This window comes from Hermetia illucens, chromosome 6, assembly GCF_905115235.1.
Source record: "Hermetia illucens chromosome 6, iHerIll2.2.curated.20191125, whole genome shotgun sequence".
Taxonomy (NCBI): domain Eukaryota; kingdom Metazoa; phylum Arthropoda; class Insecta; order Diptera; family Stratiomyidae; genus Hermetia; species Hermetia illucens.
Genome location: NC_051854.1, coordinates 99,428,271 through 99,450,397, shown reverse-complemented (window position 1 = coordinate 99,450,397; position 22,127 = coordinate 99,428,271). Strand labels below are relative to the sequence as shown.

The following is a 22,127-nucleotide window of genomic DNA, read 5'->3' as shown; positions in this document are numbered from 1 at the left end:
GTTAAGAGATCTCATATCCTATTGGCAGATAATTTTAATAAAATGTACAAATTACGAAAACGAAGGCGGCTAGAACGTCGCTTCACAAGCATCAGGAGAGATATCAGTCAGGTGTGAAATATACCAACGCGACTCCTTAAAGGTGCACTCCTAGCGGCTACCTAACTGGTGATGGTACGAAATGCCACTATAAACGCTTTGAACTCTTACTGACAATGGTAATTTCGACAAAGAAAGATTTCTCCAGATGCATTGCAACATATGAATGGCAACCGTACTTTTTATTGGACCTAAAATGAAGAAGCATGGATGGTGGATTACCTCCCATTCCACTTTTTGTGAAGTCCAGTTGGATCTCTTGATAGAAATCCAGCATAACTCCATTTTCTGCTCATTAAACCCCGATTCATCTGGTGTGGGAATACACAATGGTCCCACTTTGCAGCCTCCACACATGCAAGGAGAAACAAGTCTGCCAAAATACAAAGATTTACTTTCATACTTAAAAAACCTAATCTTTATTTACATCTAATGCTCTGCACACATAATATCTTATTCATCGTCAGAATTAGAGGAGCTGCTGGAAGCGTCCGAAGACGATGCAGACTTGCTCACTTTTCGCTTCTTTTTAGTTTTTCCACTTCCTTTTTGACTGCTTCCAGACGAGGACGATGACGACGAACCTGATGAAGAGGACGACGAGTCACTTTCGCTGTCCGATGAGCCAGAACCTTCAGACTCTTCACTTTCTGACGAAGATGAGCTGGACGAGGAGGAGCTATCGTCTGAGTCGGAGGATGAAGAACCAGAATTCTTCCTCTTACGCTTGGACTTTGTGCCAACCCCACTGTTCGCGGATGCTTTCATCTGTTTTTCCTCGAGGTTTTTATTCAGTTGCTTCGTGCGGGATGTACGATGGAGATATTTGCGTTTGCCCGTGCATTCGTAGCTCCAGTGGCCGTACTCAAGGCATTTCTGACATCGGGCGCCTTTTGGGAAGGCAGCTGCGATCTTCGCTTCCCTGAAACAAACAATTTTCTCATTACAAATCAATAATAAATTACAAAGATTAAATAGTACTCACTTCTTTTTGAGGGCGAGTTTCCTCGCAGTTAAATTCAACAGCGTCATGACCTAATCGTCCAAAACACTACAAACGTTTGACAGCAAGTCCATCTGACGTCGGCATTTGACGTTTCAAAATTAGAGAGAGCGGAGTGGAAAACAGATGTTTTTGAGAGAGGCGAGAATCTGTTCAAATGAGTACGTTTAATGACCCAATTTTGATTGGCCTTGACAATTTATACACAGATCAAAAATTCTTTCTATTCAATTATCAGCTGTTGCCAGTGCTTTGTACAATATTTACTGCGAAATCAATATAAGCTTGAACAATTACCATTTAAAATTTCTCTGCAATTAGTTTTCAATATAGTACAATTGTCTTCACATTGCATTATCGCGCATTGTTTACAGTACGCATGTGTGAAGTGCAGGCGCATTAGAGTTTTGACAACTTTCGAAGTGATTTTTCTTATTGGATTGCTACTCGATAGCTTGAAAGGATTCTCGCTACGTACTCGAGTTCAAAAAAGGACGTGGCTCCCAAGGAAGCTAGTCGTCGTCGAGCTGGCGTCGAATAAATTCAATTCAAATTCAATACTCAATTCTTCTGTTCCTTTGTGCACATTTGAAATTGTAGAGAAAAAGAAAAGAACTGCCTGAGATACTTGTGCTTTGTGATTTGACGTGATTTTTTCGTTTCCATCTCACAGTGAAGGTGAACATCTGAAATTTATGGAAAATCGGTGCCACTGAGTGACTTCGAGGAGAAGTGGGTTGTTCACGTTACGTTAGGTAATAGCTGGCCGAATTGCAGGACGATAGACGGCTGAAATCGCGTTGGCAGAATTCATATCATTGACAAGATTTCAAGGATCCGCACGGAAGAGGATTCTCGTTGTTCACGCGTGAAAGTGTCCGTGACGCTTGAGTTGCTACCTCCTAGATAGTGTGACAAAAAGGTTTTCCATACATAATGTTTTCAGGACTTACAAATCAGATGTCCTCTTGGATGGGGCGGCAGCCTCAAGACGAAGAGGTCCCCCCTCCGGAGAACACAAATCAATCATCCGCCGTAGCTCCTGCCGAAGCGGAACCACAGCCAGCACAGTATACTGAGCAGCCTGTTGCCGAAGGGCTTGAGGACGGCGACAAGAAACAGAGGTTAGTAGGAAACGTTTCTTTTTTATTGCTATTTGCTATCGAGAAAAGTCGAGCTATCAGGCTTCATCCTGAAAGCCTAACACTCACAGGGGGATTGCTGTCCGACCATGTCTGTTTTTACATTTTGCCCTTGCCCAATAAACCTAGGATAAGTCTGAACACATTTTTGCACTCAGGAAAGTACCTCGGGAGCCCGGGGTTGGTGGAGAAGAGAATAATGTTTGCACGTTGGAATTGATTTTTTTGCGCATACAGAAGCTTTTGTATGGATTTGGTCGACGTGGAGAGCGGGGGCGGACGTTGCGCTCGATATTCGCAAGTCGTTGGAGTCTGAAGGGCGTCTAAAAAGGGGTAGCACGGGAAAGAGGGGAAGCGCTGCGATGAGGAAGGGGGCTGAGTGTACGACGAGGACGAGGAGTGGAGCTACTACGTCCACGTTGGGTGGTTAGCAAGCGTAGAGAGAACCTTCCTGCATGCTGGTGTTCTTGTCTTTTTTCAGATACCACTATCGCCTCCCGCCACGGATCGATACCAAAACGTCATTTCTGCCCTACATCACAATATTACAGAGAGGACGGAGATATGTGTGTAGAAGCATTCCTGGCACTGCTTTTTTGGTGCCAATTAGAAGGATTATATCTGCTTTGCATGTTTGCTTAGTGATCCCAGTCAGGAAGGCTTCAATAGACGAGGACGTTTATCCATGGCGTGAGCATGCGATAGTTGTTCTCTTGGAATTCCGTTCCGAATTGACCTCTAAGATGTACTGCAACAATGAAAATAATCATTCAACTCTGCTGCGCCCAGTATCGATCAACTGTGAACAGTTACACAAGTCAAAGAAGTTTCTCCTTAATCGAGCAATCAACAGGTTCCGTCGTCACATTTTCCCCGCATGAAAGTCGAGGTTCTGTAGGTCGCTACTCGCGACACCTAATCTGAATTCCATACGCTTGGGGCGTATTCATCCCGTGTCACGATACATGAAACATGAAAAATAAGCAGGTCATTCATAGTTTTCATTCTTTCTTCCAGGCTTTGCTTTCGCTTTCCTGAGTTTCGTACGTTACGTCGATTTTCTCCCAGCAGGGACACAGGACGAATTAGCTCAATCATCTGCTTGGCAATGATTTCGATGAAAAGAGACAAAATTTGTGGAATTATCGGATTTTACTCCCATATGGCCTGTGTCAATTGTCATTGCTTCACACTGCCTCTTATCCATATTTGCCAAATTAACTTCCTTTCAGTAGTAGCAGTGAATACTCAAAACTAATTAGAGCAAAAACATTCATTGAGGTTTCCTACTAATTCTCACAATCCCCGAAAAATCCTTGCATTTCATACTTAGAGAAATTGAAGCATTGAAAAGAGTAGGCAATTGTTATGTAAGCAACTCTGAATTGTACTTGGTCTGGTTTGCTGTGGTGCGCGGCGAGCAGGACGAGTTGCTAGTGTGCTTCTGGTATGGTGTGGAGTGATGGAGGTGGTTTGGAAATGACGAGGCTACGGGCATGTCGCTTAACGTGAAAGGCACGAGTATGTGCGCTTCCTTCAGATGTAGTTGGATTTCGTTTTAGCTTAACATTCATGATATCTGGCCTGCTGGTGGCTGTTTTTCTACATATATTCCTTTTCTGGCGGAGATGCTTTCGAGTGGATGTGATGTCCTTGTTGCCATGTCTTATTCATAAATTTTATTGTGTTAAGCGTTTTGACACTTTTTATCGGGAACAAGTTCAAAAAATTGAATTAAGCTGGTGAATCGTTGCGAGAATCAGGAAAGGCATAAGGTGGTCGTTGTGATTTTTAGGAGGACAATGTCGCGTATGGGTTGTCCTTGGTTGCTTGGAACTGTCGGAAAGTTTTCGGAGCAGCGAGATTATGGTCAATTGGCACGATTCAGGGTAAACTCTGAATTCATAAGTATGGATGAAAAAATAATTTAACACCATCTCTTCAATCTTTGGGTGATAATGTCCTCTCAATGAAAGTTCTGTAAAAAATCACCCTTTCGCAATTATGGTGTTTTCCTAATGTGGCATGCTTCGCACTTTAATATTCTTTTTCATTTGGTTTTCGAAATTGATTCGACGGAATTAATTACATGAAAATTGGAAAATTGAATGCCAATATTTGCCCAATAAAAATCTATACATGTTGGAATGACGGGCATGGACGGCCCATGCAGTGATAAAAACAAATAAATACGAGTGTATGCATCTCGTAATTTCAGTTCCGCATATCTTTCTTCCTACATTTTCTGGGACGAGTTTTTCACTTGAATCGATAACACATATACGATATGACTCAACTGGAAAAGTAGTTGAAACACTGTTGGCGACTGAAAGTGATAAGGGAAAACAAGTTTGTCTTCTTTTATAATTATGTACGATTTACCCGGGCGTCCATATATGTTGAAGGAATCTTAAATTAAAAGATAAGATGCTTTGAGTTTTTTTTTATTAACAAAAGCAGCAACTAAAGCTTCGATATAAATAAAGCGTCAATGACTTTTTGTTCCATTTTGGAAAAGTTATAAATACTTTCTGATAGTTTGAAATGATATGCAATTCGTACAGAAAGCAAATTGGATACAAATCCCGGTGCCACCAGCGAGATTTGAACCGCGGCCTTCCGTATTATAACCCAGTGCTCTGACCACTGAGCTATTCGGACACAGAATCTTCTTCTTTTTCTTCAGTCTTTGTCCCGTTCACAAGCGGGGTCGGCTCGTCGTGATCGGCTTCGCCATTTGGCTCTATCGAATGCCTGATCTGGGTGCAATCTCGAGGCTTTCAAATCCCCATCCAGCGTACCAAGCCACCATTGCTTAGGTCTGCCTTTTGGTCGTTTACCATCGACTTCGATGTTCAGACCAATCTTGGCAAGTAAATTCTCGTTTGCACGAATTGCGTGACCATACCATCGAAGACGCCTCTCTCGCAATTTTTCCACGATCGGTGCAACCCCATAACGATCGCGGATATCCTCATTTCGGATGTGATCTAAACGTGTGACGCCACTAGCCCAACGTAGCATCTTCGTCTCCATTACCGCAAGACGCTGTTCATTGTCTTTTATGGTCGGCCAACACTCAAAACCATAGAGAGCGACTGGACGGACGACATTGCGGTAAATTTTAGATTTGAGACGTTCGTTGATACGTCGATCACAAAGGACACCAGTTGTGGAACGCCACTTCACCCAGGTTGCGTTAATGCGTGAAGCAATTTCATAACGCAGTTCTCCATTGGCTGATAGCGTTGACCCGAGGTATTTAAATCGCTCAGTTCTGGGCAGATCACTGCCGCTGACAGTGATTGTGCCTGTTTCATGGGGATCGGTCGTCAAAAATTCGGTTTTGTTTAAATTCAATCTGAGACCGTGTTGCATGAGGCGATCATTCCATTCGGACACAGAATAATAGTCCTAAAATAAAACAACTCGGAATACCGGAAGCTCGTGCTTCGAGTATAAAGGTTTTGTGTTCATCTTATGTAAGAAATTTCAACGCACATTTTTCTATCCGTGTGTAACTACAAATTCAACATAATCTTTCATATTTTTCCAAACTACGAGACATACGTACATATTACAGCCATAGATATTCCGGTCACCCTAAACAAACAAACTGTATATTTCCGAATACTGTACACATATATGCACGTATATAAATGGATCATACCCATATTTCCGATTTACTTCTTACATCTATTTGAATTAGGCACTACCCGCAAAGTTCATTAGCACGCATATATTATATACCTACATACACACATGTTTGGTTGACAAATAACTAAAAAACTAAAACAAAATAATTCTCTGTGACCCAATTCATAAGAACTCATTTCGTTGTGGTATGACGTCATGCAGGTTGTAGAGTGCACGAAATTCACAAAAAAATGTGAAGTTTCACCCCCTATAACTTTGTGAATAATAGTTGGATTTTCTTCAAACTTGACCAAACTGTGCATTACACGCATGCCAAATTTTGTACTTCTGGAATGAACATAAGGGGGGTGCCGGGTAAATTTCTAAAATGTGGAAATATACTATTATCAACTTTATTTGTGCAGATATCGGAATCGGATATATTTTGAGGCCTAGATTTCGTAGAGATGCACCACTGTGATTTTTTCCGATTTTTCGGTTGGATAGGTTCGGAGAACGAGACCTGTTACACTTTTTGGGGGTCATATTTTGAGCTCTCACTCCCCTATGTTTCACCCAATATCAAATATTGAACCAGTTTCGAAAAGTACTAATTGAGATCTTTCATTTGATACCCCACATGGCTACATTCTGTGAAAAAAAAATTTGCACCCTCCATTCACATGTATGGGGAGCCCCCCCCTTAAATTTAATACAAGATGGCGCCACTTACTGCATGCAAAGGGAACACCCGATTACATACTGTCATCAATTTTCGTGACAATCGGTCCAGCCGTTTCTGAATAAATCGGGTGTGACAGACAGACAGACGGACAGACAGACACCGTCTCGATTCTAATAAGGTTTTGTTTGACACAAAACCTTAAAAAAATAAGCGTTTTGCACAGCCAAAAAAACTTGGACACTTTAAATTTAATACAAAGAAAACCAATTTAAGCCAACAATATTTTATGTGGTCTTCTTCTTTTTCTTCAGCCTTTGTCCCGTTCACAAGCGGGGTCGGCTAACAATATTTTATATGGTGACCATTAGTTATCTTCTCTCTCGTCTCTTCTCTCGTCTCTCACTTGCTACAAGTTTCTGGGTAACTTCTGCAGGAATAGGCGTCTAGTTATCCTTTATGTGATTTTTCTGGTCCTTTATGCTCCTTACTCCTCTATCATGTATATCGTTTTTGATGTGTGCCCACAGATGGTCTATCGGATTTCAATCCAAGCTTTGAGCTGGATGAGGATTCTTTTTAACATTATAGAGAACCCATTCCTTAACGACCTGGCTGTCTGTTTTGGGTCATTGTCATGAATTAATATTACGGCTGACAACCCAATATAGCAACCGCAGCTGGTCTACTTTAGTGAATTTTTTTTGGATTATCTACACTAACCTTGGTCCTTTAGACGCTATAATACTCTGCACCTTGATGCTGTCACCGCTATTTTTAACTGTTGGTTTAATATTACAATCTTTTTAGGTCAATCTTCACTACACTTATTGCGGGTCATCGGAACCGGAAGTATTGAATTTAGACTCGTCGCAAAAAATAATGGTTTTCCAGATCTATTCTGTCTTATTAACAAACTCTTGAGCATATTCAAGTCGTTCTCTTGGAGTTGTTCTATATGTCACTCAAAATCTGTCGTTTTGTGAGAAACGAAGCCTCTTGCTTTAAAGTTTTTTACTTTGTAATGAACAGTAGACTTTAGCTGTTTTGCTATTTGCACTATTTTCTGAATGCTATATGATATTCAATGATCAGCTCTTTTGAGTTGTAGGACGACTGCTTACTTTCCATTTTCAGCCCTTTAACGCATAATACTTGTAATGGATGTCCGGATAGCTGAGTGGTTTGAGCAGAAGACTGTTATATGGAACGTCGAGGTTCAAATCTCATTGGTGGCAGTGGGATTTGTATCGTGATTTGACGTCGGATATCTGTCGACTCAGCTGCGAATGAGGGCCTGAGTCAAATCAGGGTAATAATCTCGGGCGAGCGCAATGCTGACCACATTGCCTCCTACAGTGTACTGTAGTGTACCGTTAAGGTCTTGAATGAAGTGCTCTAACACACTTCAAGGCCCTGATCCAATATGGAATGTTGCGCCAACAATTATTCCACGTGGCAGCCAGGATCGGAAACTGAGGTACGACGTTCAACCATTTCGGTCATCTCAATGAGTTCCTTACATAATTTATAAGCCAAACTATTGGCTATGCGTAACTTTTCATGTGCCTCTATGCGGCGGCGAGAACCGAAACTATTGAACAGAGATCACAGCAAATTTTGGTCCTGGACATAGCCAATAATACTACTTTCAAGTGTAAACCAATAAAAAAAACAAGCCCTAAATGTTTTCAGTCGCTATTTGAAATTGACATGCCCTTTTATATATGAGTCATAAACTTGGCAAATAAACCCACGTATGTGTCAACATATAGCAATAAAGTAATATCTCCTTCGAGCGTATTATCCCATTAGTCCTGCAAAATATCTAAAGGCATCACATCAACAGAATACCGAATATTACTGAATGTATTCCGAATAACACTGAAATGGGATGACGACGAAAACAAACGGGTGCAAAACGACAGTACGAACCGAGAGTCGTCAATTGGAAGGGACATTTGCAGACAGCAAACAGAAAATATGATATGTGAATAAAACATGAAGGTATTATTTGGCATTTAAAAAAAAAGTTTCGAATTGTTTGCAGGAAATTTATTTACTCCTCTAAATTCTCTGTTGGATTATTTGGAGCTAGTTCAATTTTGGCTTCTACGATGCATCCCCCCGCCTTCTCTTGCCATGTTCAACTGTGATTGCGTTTTGCTGTGTTCTATTTGATAGAGTTTAACATGTAAAAGCTGCAGCAACCAAGCGAAAAGGGATGGAAATGTGTGTCACTAATGGATCGATGATAGTGTCAAGTCCTTTTCTTTTAAGTGGAAACCAGGGCTGCGCTTTTCTCTGCCATCGGTGTGCTGGTAGTGTACTGTTTGCTATATTATTTGGATTTGGATCAGGAAATGCGACAAATGTTGTAACCTCTAGTTTTCAGGCAAGAATGTAGCGAGTGGACATAGTTAGCTAGGTAAAATCCTTTGGAATACAAGAATTGGTAATAAACCAAAGGGAGTAGCTTGTGAAAAACGGATAATGCAAAGGGAGGGAGGGGAATTCCCAAAAATCGATGTGAATTCGGTATTTGTGAAACAAAGTTATTTACCCTAATCGACTTACGGACAATCGGTATATATTATAGTAGAGACGAGAAATTAGGCAGAAGCCCAATGCACTCATTCATTCAAATGATTATTTTCTTTTTCACTTGCATTCGATTGGGATAGGACTCAAATGGTACAATTTTAAAGATATACATCTACTCTCCCATTTTGATGGGGCCAATATGAATGTCCGCAGTGCTGGCATAAGCCCAACTTGATTTTATGAGAATATTTATCAAAGTCATTGAAGCAAAACATTCAAATGAGATTCATGACTGTGCGTATTATCAGAAGGATAAAGGTCGGATAAATCATTTGAAAAGCAATCATATCCAGACAAATTAAGTTGGTCGCTACGAAAAGATAACAATTGAAAAAAAAAGTAATGCGTGGGGAATGCATTTTCAGGGAAAGATCAATATTTGTGCCCTTTCTATAAGTAATTTTTATATTATCTGTTTGAAAGGAAAATGCTGAAAATTGGATCATCATCATCATCAACGGCGCAACAACCGGTATCCGGTCTAGGCCTGCCTTAATAAGGAACTCCAGACATCCCGGTTTTGCGCCGAGGTCCACCAATTCGATATCCCTAAAAGCTGTCTGGCGTCCTGACCTACGCCATCGCTCCATCTTAGGCAGGGTCTGCCTCGTCTTCTTTTTCTACCATAGATATTGCCCTTATAGACTTTCCGGGTGGGATCATCCTCATCCATACGGATTAAGTGACCTGCCCACCGTAACCTATTGAGTCGGATTTTATCCACATCCGGACGGTCATAGTATCGCTCATAGATTTCGTCATTGTGTAGGCTACGGAATCGTCCATCCTCATGTAGGGGGCCAAAAATTCTTCGGAGGATTCTTCTCTCGAACGCGGCCAAGAGTTCGGAATTTTTCTTGCTAAGAACCCAAGTTTCCGAGGAATACATGAGGACTGGCAAGATCATAGTCTTGTACAGTAAGAGCTTTGACCCTATGGTGAGACGTTTCGAGCGGAACAGTCTTTGTAAGCTGAAATAGGCTCTGTTGGCTGACAACAACCGTGCGCGGATTTCATCATCGTAGTTGTTATCGGTTGTGATTTTCGACCCTAGATAGGAGAAATTGTCAACGGTCTCAAAGTTGTATTCTCCTATCCTTATTTTTCTTCGTGCTTGACCAGTGCGGTTTGATGTTGTTGGTTGATTCGTCTTCGGTGCTGACGTTGCCACCATATATTTTGTCTTGCCTTCATTGATGTGCAGCCCAAGATCTCGCGCCGATTACCGCCTGCTCGATCTGGATGAAGGCAGTTTGTACATCTCGGGTGGTTCTTCCCATGATGTCGATATCGTCAGCATAGGCCAGTAGTTGGGTGGACTTGAAGAGGATCGTACCTCTTGCATTTACCTCAGCATCACGGATCACTTTCTCGAGGGCCAGGTTAAAGAGGACGCATGATAGGGCATCCTCTTGTCGTAGACCGTTGTTGATGTCGAATGGTATTGAGAGTGATCCTGCTGCTTTTATCTGGCCTCGCACATTGGTCAGGGTCAGCCTAATCAGTCTTATTAATTTCGGCCTAGCAAGATAGTGGAGAATATCTTATAGATGGTACTCAGCAACGTGATACCTCTATAATTGCTGCAATGTGTGATTTCTCCCATTTTATGTATGAGACAGATAATGCCTCGTTGCCAATCGTCAGGCATTGATTCGCTGTCCCATACCTTGAGAACAAGTTGATGAACCACTTGGTGTAACTGGTCGCCTCCATATTTAACCAATTCGGCTGTAATTCCATCGGCTCGTGGCGACTTATGATTTTTTAGCCGATGAATTGCACGGACTGTTTCTCCTAAACTTGGTGGTGGCAGCATTTGTCCGTCATCTTCAGTTGGCGGGACCTCCAACTCGCCGATGTTCTGGTTGTTCAGTAACTCATCAAAGTACTCAATCCATCGCTCTAATATGCCCATTCTGTCGGAAATCAGATTTCCCTCTTTTTCTCGGCAGGATGAGCATCGAGGTGTATAAGGCTTCATCCTGCTGACTTGTTGGTAAAACTTGCGCGCCTGGTGCGGTTGCTCCCTGTACTTTTCTAGTTCATAGACTTGTTGGTTCTCCCAGGCTTCCTTTTTCCGTCTGTGAAGTCGCTTCTCCACTCGACAGAGTTCGTGATAAGTCTCTGCGCGTGCCCGCGTTCTTTGAGAATGCAACATTACTTGGTATGCGGCATTCTTCCGTTCCGTTGCTAGCTTACATTCATCGTCAAACCAGCCGTTCCGACTCCTTTTGCGGCTGGGGACAAGTATGTTTGTGGCCGTATCCATGATAACGTTCTTCAAGTGATTGTGAAGATCATTTGTTGATGCTTCATCTCCAGGTGTTCTGTTGACTGCGGTTATTGCGGCATCCATTTCCCTCTTATAGGTGTCGCGGAGGGTTGTGTTGTAGATGGCTTCAGTGTTTACTCTCACCTGATTGTCAGAGGGGATTCTAGGTGGTATTGTTATTCGAGCTCGGAGCACCATGCCAACGAGATAGTGATCTGAGTCTATATTGGCCCCCCTATATGCTCTGACATTGATCAAGGCTGAGAGGCCAATGTATGTTTGTGGACTGCTTTCCGCGTAAACCAGGTACTTCCAACAACCATTTCGTATGACACTGCTAAGTGAATGATCCGCAGTCCGTTATCATTTGTATTTTGGTGTAAGCTATGGGAGCCAACGTATCGCCTGAATATGGGCTCCTTCCTTACTTGGCTGTTAAAATCCCCAAGTATGATTTTGATATCATATCTGGGACAGGCTTCGAGGGTTCGTTCTACTGCCTCGTAGAAGGTATCCTTCTCCGACTCTGCAGTCTCCTCTGTAGGGGCATGAACGTTTATGAGGCTTATATTTCTAAACTTGCCTCGCAAGCGCAGAGTGCATAGCCGTTCGCTTATGTTTTCAAAGCCGATAACAGCAGGTTTCATTTTTTGGCTGACTAAGAAACCTACTCCGAGCACATGGTTTACTGGATGACCGCTATAATATATGGTGTAGTGGCTCTTCTCCAGGAAACCGGTCCCTGCCCATCGCATCTCTTGCAACGCTGTTATATCAGCCCTATATTGGGACAGGGTATCGGCTAGCTGCTCATCAGCTTCATCTCTGTACAGGGAGCGCACGTTCCATGAGAAAATGCGCAAATCGTTATTCCGTGTTCGTTGCCGGGTCCGTCGTTTTAAAATCCGTCCTGTCCGAGGCTCCTGTTGTGGCTTCGTAACAAGTTGTTTTCCGTGTAGGGTTGTCAGCCCTACCCAACCCCCAACCTGGAGGACCAGTTGATACAATTTGTCCGGTTTTTAGGCGCGGGAGACTCGCCTTCATCCTTCTCCGTCTGCAGCTTTTCGTTAAGAAAGAGCTCCCAGCGGTCACCACGTGGAGGTGGAGATAGGGTTTGGTAGTAGAGCTGTTGGTGTTGGTTCAGCAGACATTTCCCAGGTTTTATGCTCCATCGTGAGTACCAATCCACGTTTCGCCCTGGGACCTATACTACCCTTTGACAATTGAAAATTGGATGTTGATAAAAAATTGAAATAATTTAGATTGAGTGGATTGTAGGAAGTTTTTTTATTGTTCGTATTCTGATTCAACTTGGAATATTTTCCCCTATTGACGGGAATCACGGATATTCGAATGAAGGAAATGCCAAATAAACAATGTCTAATTATTTACCTATAAGCAAAGTTATTAGATTCTCTATCAGCATTTAGATTTCCACATTTATTCTATATGCTTTGCGTAGGTTCTACAGAGATTGGGTGGTTGAGTGCCAGCGTCATGATTGCTTGTTTGTGTTTGGCTTTGCGTTTGCTCCATTTTTGTAAGGTTTTCATTTACAGAGCATTAACTGGGCTGATAATGAAACTGAGATACGATTCCACTGGAAATGAGGTGGAGGGAAAGTTACAATAAGGAAAGAGTAAGCATAGCATGTGTGACCTATCCAGAACAAAATCACTAGCGAATATGAAAAAAAATCGTCCCATTTTTTCCATTTAATTTAATCGCTAGAAACATTGTGGGCATACATTTAGTTGGACTGCTATTCACATACGAAGTTTCTGTAATAATTTATCGTTTCTATTAATGAGTTTGGTATGGAAATTTTCATGACTTTGGTAGGTTTCGTCCGGGAACGCTATGAAGCTATCGCTATGTTCTTTATAAACTCTTATATCGCTTTTGCTAGCTATAATTTATTTAAAAACCTCACCATTCTGTGCGGTCTCGTCTACCTTTGTAAAGTACATATGTCGCTTCTAACCACATCATCTAGACGAACAGTGCTGTATGGAACTGAAGATGTTGCAACGAGAGGATCCATATGGGTTTAGAGGTTTTCTCGAAATAACGTCATCATTTATCTTCTCTCTTTTATTTTTTTTTATATTAACATCTCCTATTCCTTCCCGATTTCTCACTATAGTCCCCAAGTCTCTCAGTAATGTTTAGTAGTAAACGAGTCTAATTTTCCACCTGCAGTCGAGATAGTTCTTCCCAATCTTGCATCTTTTGGCTCTATTCGTTCTGATTCGTCATATTTCCTGGAAACGTTATTTCTAAAAAAGAATAAGAATAATCAATCAATTTCCTCTGTTCATCAATCCGCTTCCACTTTTTCACAATCAGTCAGGCCTAGTATTGCCCCTTCGGAGGCTGCTCAACCACCTGCGCATTACGGCGCTTGAAAAAAGGGCATTTCTAATATTCAAGCGAACTTTTCAAGAAAAATGGCCTCCTACCATTAAGATTATTCTCTTCTGCAACACTCATCCGAAGGCAAGTGATTATGAGTAGATAATCCCTTCCGTCAGTCGATGGATCCCACAATCCCAGTAAGCCTCTCCTGGACTGCGTCTATCAATTTGATGCAATCTCAATAGCATATGTTTCATGTTCAAAGATTAAGAAATATAGAATTTGAAAAGACGGGCTTCCCATAAGCCTCAACGACATTTATTTGCTTCCATAAACTATAAAAAGATGCTAAATACGTTTCTAATTAATGGTTCCATGATTCTCCTGTATATTATAAAAAAAAATTTGAGACGCGTTTTTTTTTACTAAAAATCCTTAAAATTTTCATTGTTGTAGCTTCCTTATCGTCACGGACCCACTTGAAAAATTTATGGAACAGTACATTAGAGACGCCATAATGTCTAGTTCAATGTCCTGAGGTTTATCGCATCACTTATATCAGAATGTATTTTGCTTTTATCCTCGTCCTAGTGCGCTCATTTCAGAACATTTGTACGAGATACGTAGGCTGTCTATAAACACTGTTCCTACAAATCAATGGGAACTTTCTGGTTGGAAGTGGGGCTAATGCTTGGAATTGAAATGAGCCAAGAAGTTATTTTATATTACATCCCGTGGGCTATAAATTGTCAACGTTGCCAGAGGAATGGATCAATAAGATATTTTGTCTGTTTCCAACGAGAACCATAAAAAAGCACAAACATTTCGGTTCCATGGATCTGGCAGGAAGTTGGCGTTATATAAAAACCATTTTATGTTATCAGGTAGTCAGTGTGGGGATGCTTACGTAATGTATACAAAGCATTTCCATAGTATGGCGAAGTTGTTGACTTTACTTTTTATTGTGAAAATTTTCGAATATTAAAGACTGAGAGTACTTTACAGAGTGTTCAGAACGAGTGTGGTCGTTAGAATATGTTTTTGAGTATATCGGAAAATTTGGAGTAAAGTAAAATGTCTTTTGTTCTCAGAAAATGAAGTGAATTCTTTTTTAAGGTTTCATGTAAAACATAACCTCATTAAAATCAGTTTCGTGTAAAACATAACCTCATTAAAATTGGCTTGCATTTTTCTCAAAAACGGTTATACCGATTGACAGCAATTTGGTGGGAAGGTGGCATCACCAACTTAAACCTGAAACCTGGCTGGATGACAGGATTTTAGATTCTGAGCTCCTCGAAGGTTACTCTGTATTTCATTGTGACAGAGACTGCGTTGCGCTTGGCAAGACAACTGGCGGAGGTGCCCTAGTAGCTGTTAAGTCCCCTCTCCGTGCCGAAATCATCTTTTCCTCCTCCTCCTCCTACGATTCTGTTACCATACGTGTCTTTCCGCCAAACATATGTCCCTTTATCATATCGTGTGTATATTTTCCCTGCCTAAGCCCGCCTTCTCTGTACGAGGATTTCTTCGACAGATTATCAGAGGCCCTAACCGTTTTGTTTCCCTCACTTCCTTTCATTCTCTGTGGTGACTTTAATCTTCCTATGCTTTCCTGGTCCGTTACACCTGGCCTTCCCTCCCTCCCTAATAACTCGACCCACCCTTCCCTTCCTCTCCCTCCCTTCTTTCATGTACACTTGTGGGGCCCTCCAATTTAATCTTTCTAGAAATCAATTAGATCGCACTCTTGACCTTGTCCTCTCTAACCTTCCTGTACGTTATCTTTCCCACTCCCTTCATGCTCCGTCTTACGTTGCCCCTGACGCCCTTCATCCTGCTCTCGAGTTCGATGTTCAGGTATCCCGACTCCACTCTCCTGTCGCTCGCAAGCCTACCAAGTTCAACTTTCGTAAGGCGAACTTCGAAGGTCTGAACTCAGCCCTGGCGTCAATCAACTGGGTCCCCATGCTCTCTCCATTTACATGTGATCAAGCACTCAACACTTTCTATACCATATTATCTGATCTTCTTCCTTGTTACGTTCCCTCCTCTCCTAAGTGCTTACGCTCTTACCCCGTCTGGTTCACCACTGAAATTCACAAAAAACTACGTCAAAAACAGACTGCGAGAAAGAAGTTCCTGTCTTCTAGAAACGTTGCTGACTTAGTTTTTTTCAAATCCCTTCGTTCCTCGGTCAAATCTTTAATACGTAAGTCCAGACACGAACATTTGTCCAGCGTGGAAGACTCACTAAAGCGCGGAAATCTGAAACTTTTCTGGTCCCACATTCGCAACTCCCGCTGCCCCGCCCAGTTATCCCCTCCGTCCATTAAATTCTCTGGCTTCTCTGCTAACTCCCCCCAACGACCTTGTGATTTACTCTGCCGCTACTTTTCGCCAGTCTATGTTCCTCCTCCTTCCTCCGAATCCCTCCCGATAGTAGATGTAGCCTGCCCCGCATCGCCTACCATTCCCCTTCTTACTCCTATCCTTGTCGAATACCTCATTGGCGAACTTGATGCCAAGGTCGGACCTGGCTACGATGCTCTTCCAAACCTCTTTTTGCTCAAAACTGGTAAGTCCATCTCCCTTCCCCTATCTCTTATTTTCAACAAAAGCCTTGAAGAGAATCATTTTCCCAGCTTGTGGAAAGAGGCTCTCATTATCCCCATTCACAAAAGTGGCGATCGTTCGCTTGCCGAGAATTACCGTCCCATTTCCCTCCTCTTCTCCTGTTCCAAAATCCTGGAAAGATATGTCAGCCACTGGTTGTCCGCCCACTTTGGCCAACACATAGTGAAAGAACAACACGGCTTCGTTAAACGTAGGTCCACTGCCTCCAACCTGCTTGACTTTACCAACTTTGTCGCCAAATGTCTAAATTCACGGCAAGAAGTGCATACCATTTACACTGACTTCGCGAAAGCCTGTCAGGCTTTATTCTTCGCTCCTCCTCCGATTTTGACTCCATCCAACCCTCCTTAGCTCTCTTCAATTCCCTTGTAAGGAATACCCTCGAGTATTGCTCCGTGATCTGGTCACCCACTCGTAACTGTGATTGTCTTGCCCTTGAAAATGTACAACGTAAATTTACCCATTCTCTTCTTTAAGAAAAGCTTCCCTCGTGTGGATTACCCCTCCCGCCTCCGCTTTCTAAATCTTCCCTTCCTACAACAGCGTAGATCCTATCTGGATCTATGCACATTCTTTAAACTTTCCTCGGCCCTGATGGACTGCTCCGCCGCTGACGAGATCACCTGCCGTCCTGCGTCTTATAATACACGTAACGCAGATATTTTCAACGTGCCTTTCGCGGAGCTCGAAGTCTATTTTCATTCCCCGATTCCCAGGCTTTGCCGAAATTATGATATAATGCAAAACAGCTTGGTCCTTTTAACTTCCCTACTTTAAATAGTTTTAAACGTAGAATAAGTTTTTTGCTTTCTCCTCCTCATGAGGACAATAATTAATTGGAATTCTTTCTGTTTGTTGTCCGTTAATTAAATAAATAAACACAAAACCTTATTAAAATCGGTTTACCGTCTGTCTGTCTGTCCGTCTGTCTTTTTTTTTTTTTTTTTTGTTGAGGAGGTGGAAATCTTAAAAAAGACACTGGTCTGGACACATCAGCGTGTGGGATTTTTACCCACTAAAACCACCCCCGACTCCCTCCCTGCCCCGCGGAACCACCATAAGGTATTACATCACGGGGCGGAGTTAGGTCACTCTAGCTTTGTCACCTTTCTTCTATACGCGGCGCACGTGACCACGTTTTTCTCCTCTCCTCTGCCTGTCTGTCCGTCTGTCTGTCCGTCACACGCATTTTTCTCGGAAACGGTTATAGCGATTGACACCAAATTTGGTAGAAGGGTGGGAGCTGTGAACGCTCACGCATATAGTGAGTTACATCCTTTTACGACGAATTTAAGGGGGGGGGGGGGGTCCCCATACATGCAAAAGGGGGGTGTACATTTTTTTTTCATCAAATATAGTCATGTGGGGTATCAATTTAAAGGTCTCGGTTAGTACTTTTCGAAGCCAGTCTTAGTTTTGACTTTTGTTGGAAAGGTGGGGAGTGCGGGGGGTTGAAAGTGGTAATTTTTTTAACGAACCCATTCTCAGAAACTAACCAAACTGAAAAAAATCAGGGGGCTGCCACTATATGGTCCCTAGGCTCTGGGTTTGAAAGCTTTCTTTCTTTGCATCAGATTTATGTTCACAACACAAGCTTTGATCGGTGAGTGTTAGCTTCATCTACAGTAACAGATAATCTCACAAATTGTTTTATTTCTCTTCTAGAATGTAGTGGTTGTTTCAGAATATCAGAGAAATCGATTTCATTAAATTTGCACTTGTGCATAATTGGGGGGAATGAATATAGACAGACCAGAGAAGAAACATTTGTTCGACAAGACGATTAAAGCCGTGACAGGTTGTGGTATGATCCTTTGATGTTCCTTAGGAAATTGACAAAGTATCGAAGTGTTTGCATTCCACGTAGTAAGTCACGGCCCAAACACAAAAATGAATGGAAATTCCTCTTTCTCTGTGTGATTTATATATAATTTTCTTTTGTTTCCCTTACCGTAAACTGAATTTCCTGGATGCTCCAATGAGATTTATTGAGGGATTTGAAAAAAAGGCCTATTGTTTATTATAACACATCGTTCAATAAGTCCCGGGACTAGCATAGAGATGGCGCTAATGATGCCATTTATATACCAAGGTTCAGAAGTACCAACCTTCAGATAAGATGTGTCAAAGTTTGATGTAATTCGAAACATAATCAAGAAAGCTATAGTGGTTAAAGTGACGCTACCTTTGCAATCGTGAAAAAAATGGGCCAAAGCGAGTTTCGTGTGTTAATAAAACATTGTTTTCTAATGGGAAAAAACACTGTTCAAGCTCAGCAATGGCTTGAAAAACGTTATCCGGACTCTACTCCGTCGAAAACAACCATTTGTCTGTCGGTGGTATGCTGACTTGCAACGCGGTCGTGCTGATACAAATGATGCGGAACGTTCGGGTCGGCCAAATGAGGGAGTAACTCCCGAAAACACCAAGCACATATTGAAAATCGTGATGGGTGACCGCAAAATGAAAGTGCGCGAGATAGCTAAGATGGTGAGCATATCAATTGGTGGTGCATTTACTATTTTGCACCAAAAATTTGCTATGAAAAAGGTTTTTTCCAAATGGGTGCCGCGTTTGCATTATAATATATAAATGACTTTTGTTCCAGTAGCGACATATCAGCACATAGTCGAGATGCAATTTCATCATTGATTTTTGACGAATACCGAACTGTGAGAAATGCTCGACAAATCCTTGTAGAACGAGGGGCGATATGATGTTCTAGTTGGCCCTGGCATTGTAATTTCTTAAAAGGAGCCGATGATAAGGAAGTTCGTTTTCTCTGTCCGTCTGTGTTGTTTACACGATTCTACTGAACTGGTCGTCATAGATTCTGATGAAGTAGCTGTAGCCATGCTCTCGATAATGGTGGGGTGTAGAGGTCCCAAACACTCTACAATTAGCGATTTGTATAATGTGCTGTTCATAACGGAAGGCCGATCCAGTCACCAAGTTAGACGGGTCGTGCTGGTATTCGTACCGGATTTTAAATTTCATTTTCTTCTCTGAATTGATGATGTATTTTATACCTGATTGCCGGGTGTCGTGATAGATTCAGTGAGTAGTCTGCATTGATTGATTTCTAGCACTTTCCTATTAGCCTTTCTCTGTTCTCCTTTCTTGTTATTCCTTTATACTCGATATGATATGAAATTGTTGAAGCTACTGTGAAACAGGTTAGTTTCTTGTGTCGGGAGTATAGGAGACGCTTCTTGCCTTTCAGGTCGATATATATATCATTTGAGATCATTAAACGCATTTGTATTTTAGGCTTTTTCAGTTTGTTGTTCATTGGTTGTAGTTTGTATCTTGAGATGCTATATTGTTTTGTTAGTCCATTTGCCTTGTAAGTTGCTTCAAATGCATGTCACTAATGATGAATTCATGTTTTTTTTGCATGTTCATAAATATTTTCATCTCATTCCGTCACTTGAAAGTTCAATGGCTATTTCCCACTTTGCTAGTACTCATTCTCTTCGAAGCTTGTTGTTGTTAGGTCTGGGGAAATCTGACGTTAGCTTCGATGACGCCTATGGATGATTGACAAACTAGCTCCCATGTAGAAGTTTTCGGAGTCAATAATTCCTCTTTGATTGTGCTACGACCCGATGTGGGGCCGCCTCAAACCTAACTAACGGACGAATTGTAAGCCCAAATCAATATGCGGTTCTCAGACACCGGAAACGCCGGGACCGAGAATTCTCAGGGTCGAACACAACTTACCCTATCGCAGTGTAACCTATTGACACATCAACTCTCCAGCGTGAGGACCAGTAAGATTTTTCGGTCTTGAAAATTATGTTATTGGGGAATTGGTGTTATTAAATTTAGCTTTCATCCAGATCTCCAGCGTTTTACTTTTTTCTACAGCTCGGTAGATCCTCTCGGTTCTTTTTTGCTAAAAGGTGATCTTAGGTTCAGCGCTCCAAGTTATCATTGTGTGGGGTAAAGTCGACAGCATCAGTTGCGTAACCAGAGACCAGGTACAAGAACCTAGGCTCAACCCTTTTTCCTTCAGTTTATCAGTGGGTAAAACACCCACCTCGTCAAGGTATAGGTATATTAGTACAGTTAGTAGTAGTCAAATTTGGCAAATTCCAACTAACCGCAGTCCGGAGTTTTGGGTTTTATCTAAATTTAAAACGTAAGAGGCTATTCTTTTGGGGCGATTGTGGGTATTCACATAAGTCTTGTAGAATCTGGACGTCCATGAATTCCATCCAGTGTATATCCGATTTCTCCACAAACCGTTTTAAATACCTTATCGTCAACATTCACGTTCGTATCTAGCCTTCTTACCCCATTGTTACTTAAATCATGAAAAAGGATTAACAACCGAGACCGCTTTTGATACGTTGAAAGGCATCCTTCAATGTAATCTGATATATGCTTTACACGTAATTAATGCCCCAAAAGAGAAACTTTACCTCCATGCGCTCCAATGAATTTCAATAGAATTTTGGTGAGAAAACGCATAGAGTGAGGAATTCTCATTCAATGTTAATTGGAATCAGTTGAAATCTCTCAAGGTTTTTTTAAATATATAAACAAAAATTCAGGTAAAAGTAAGTAAATGTCTGGAATACTTTTCCGATTGCGTGTGAATTTGGTTAAAGAAGGCAAGTTTCCAAAGAGAAACAAGAAGATATGTCCTGGGTTCTTTAAATCCACTAGAATACATTGAATAAAATTTTATCATCAACTTTCACCTTGAATTTGCCAATCACTTTTCCCACTTAGTCGATGAAGTAATTACTCTGAAGGGTTTAAACCATAGTATACTTTACATGGTGGGCTTTACTCGGCCCCCTTGTATGTTGTAAGTAGAGTGTGGCGCGGCAGGATTCGCGGCATTTGAAATTTATTTCGAATGTCGCGAATACCAGCGGACAGATGACGTCACCGGCGCTCTACTCAGTTCAGAACTCGCTACAAGAGTGAAGAACAGAGTAGGTGACGAAAAAAACGTCAGATAGGAAAAATAATAGTTGTTTGGCAGTCACGGTAAAAGGAAAGATTTTCGCGCAGAAAGAATACAAGAAGAAAGTTACATACGGAAATCAGTATTATTTCTAATATCTCGGAGTTATAATAATAGTAATTTCTTGAAATTGTGTATTGAACTTTGCAACATACGAAAAATATGTCAAAAACCTATTTCGAATAATAATAGAATAAAAGGTTAAATACAAGCTCCTAAATTTGACTGAGAACTCTTATAAGAGTATGGTGTAATCAAGGTTAAACTACTACTACACAATGTGTACATAGATCCAGCAGATGAAAATCAATTTTCATTATTATTTTCTCTTATCCTATCTTTTCCTGTTTATGTAAATATTCCCCTTAAACTCCGTTTTCTTAATTATCCTTGAGGGAAATTAATCCGTTTGTTCAAACTTGGAAAACTTTGGGGGGAGATTAATTCAATTGTTTCTATTCAGTTTTTTAATTAGGACTTATTAAATTGATGAAAATCGGGTTATTGCTAATGTCGTTCAGAGATTTTGAAATACGAAGGAAGTAGGAGCAGTTTTAGTTTAAAAGTTAAGACCAACTCTTGTAGTAAATCACAGATAGAAAATTTATTCGAAGTAAAAATTACGACCAAAACTTGTGATGATGTGAAAAACTTAGAAATACAAACCTATTCCATCAGTACAACACACATATGGAAACCTTCAAAGCGTA

The 22,127-nt window shown here is 41.4% G+C and overlaps 2 protein-coding genes across 10 annotated transcripts in view; one reads left to right on the top strand and one right to left on the bottom strand.

Moving 5' to 3' along the window:
* Positions 1 to 485: 485 nt before the first annotated feature.
* On the bottom strand, positions 486 to 1,245 carry LOC119658913 (zinc finger CCHC domain-containing protein 10). Its single transcript, XM_038066729.1, has 2 exons — positions 1,085 to 1,245; positions 486 to 1,021 (listed from the first exon to the last, which is right to left on the bottom strand). Exons 1-2 carry the CDS (start codon positions 1,129 to 1,131, stop codon positions 553 to 555), a joined length of 516 nt encoding a protein of 171 aa, XP_037922657.1. The 5' UTR covers positions 1,132 to 1,245; the 3' UTR covers positions 486 to 552.
* Positions 1,246 to 1,362: 117 nt separating this feature from the next.
* LOC119658911 (synapse-associated protein of 47 kDa) overlaps positions 1,363 to 22,127 on the top strand; it is a 96,232-nt gene continuing 75,467 nt past the window's right edge. For all 9 annotated transcript variants that reach the window (XR_005250302.1, XR_005250301.1, XM_038066723.1 and 6 more), the window contains exon 1: positions 1,363 to 2,226. Coding sequence is in view for 7 of the 9 variants with exons in the window: in XM_038066723.1 (XP_037922651.1) it covers positions 2,039 to 2,226 (188 nt within the window). In the remaining 2 variants the exon portion in view is untranslated. The remainder of the gene's footprint in view (positions 2,227 to 22,127) is intronic.

Excerpts from the sequence above, each read along its gene's own strand:
- LOC119658913 (XM_038066729.1), bottom strand. The coding sequence starts at position 1,131 with ATGACGCTGTTGAATTTAACTGCGAGGAAACTCGCCCTCAAAAAGAA. Across the intron at positions 1,022-1,084 it reads AAACTCGCCCTCAAAAAGAA|GGAAGCGAAGATCGCAGCTG; the intron begins GTGAGTACTATT and ends TGTTTGTTTCAG.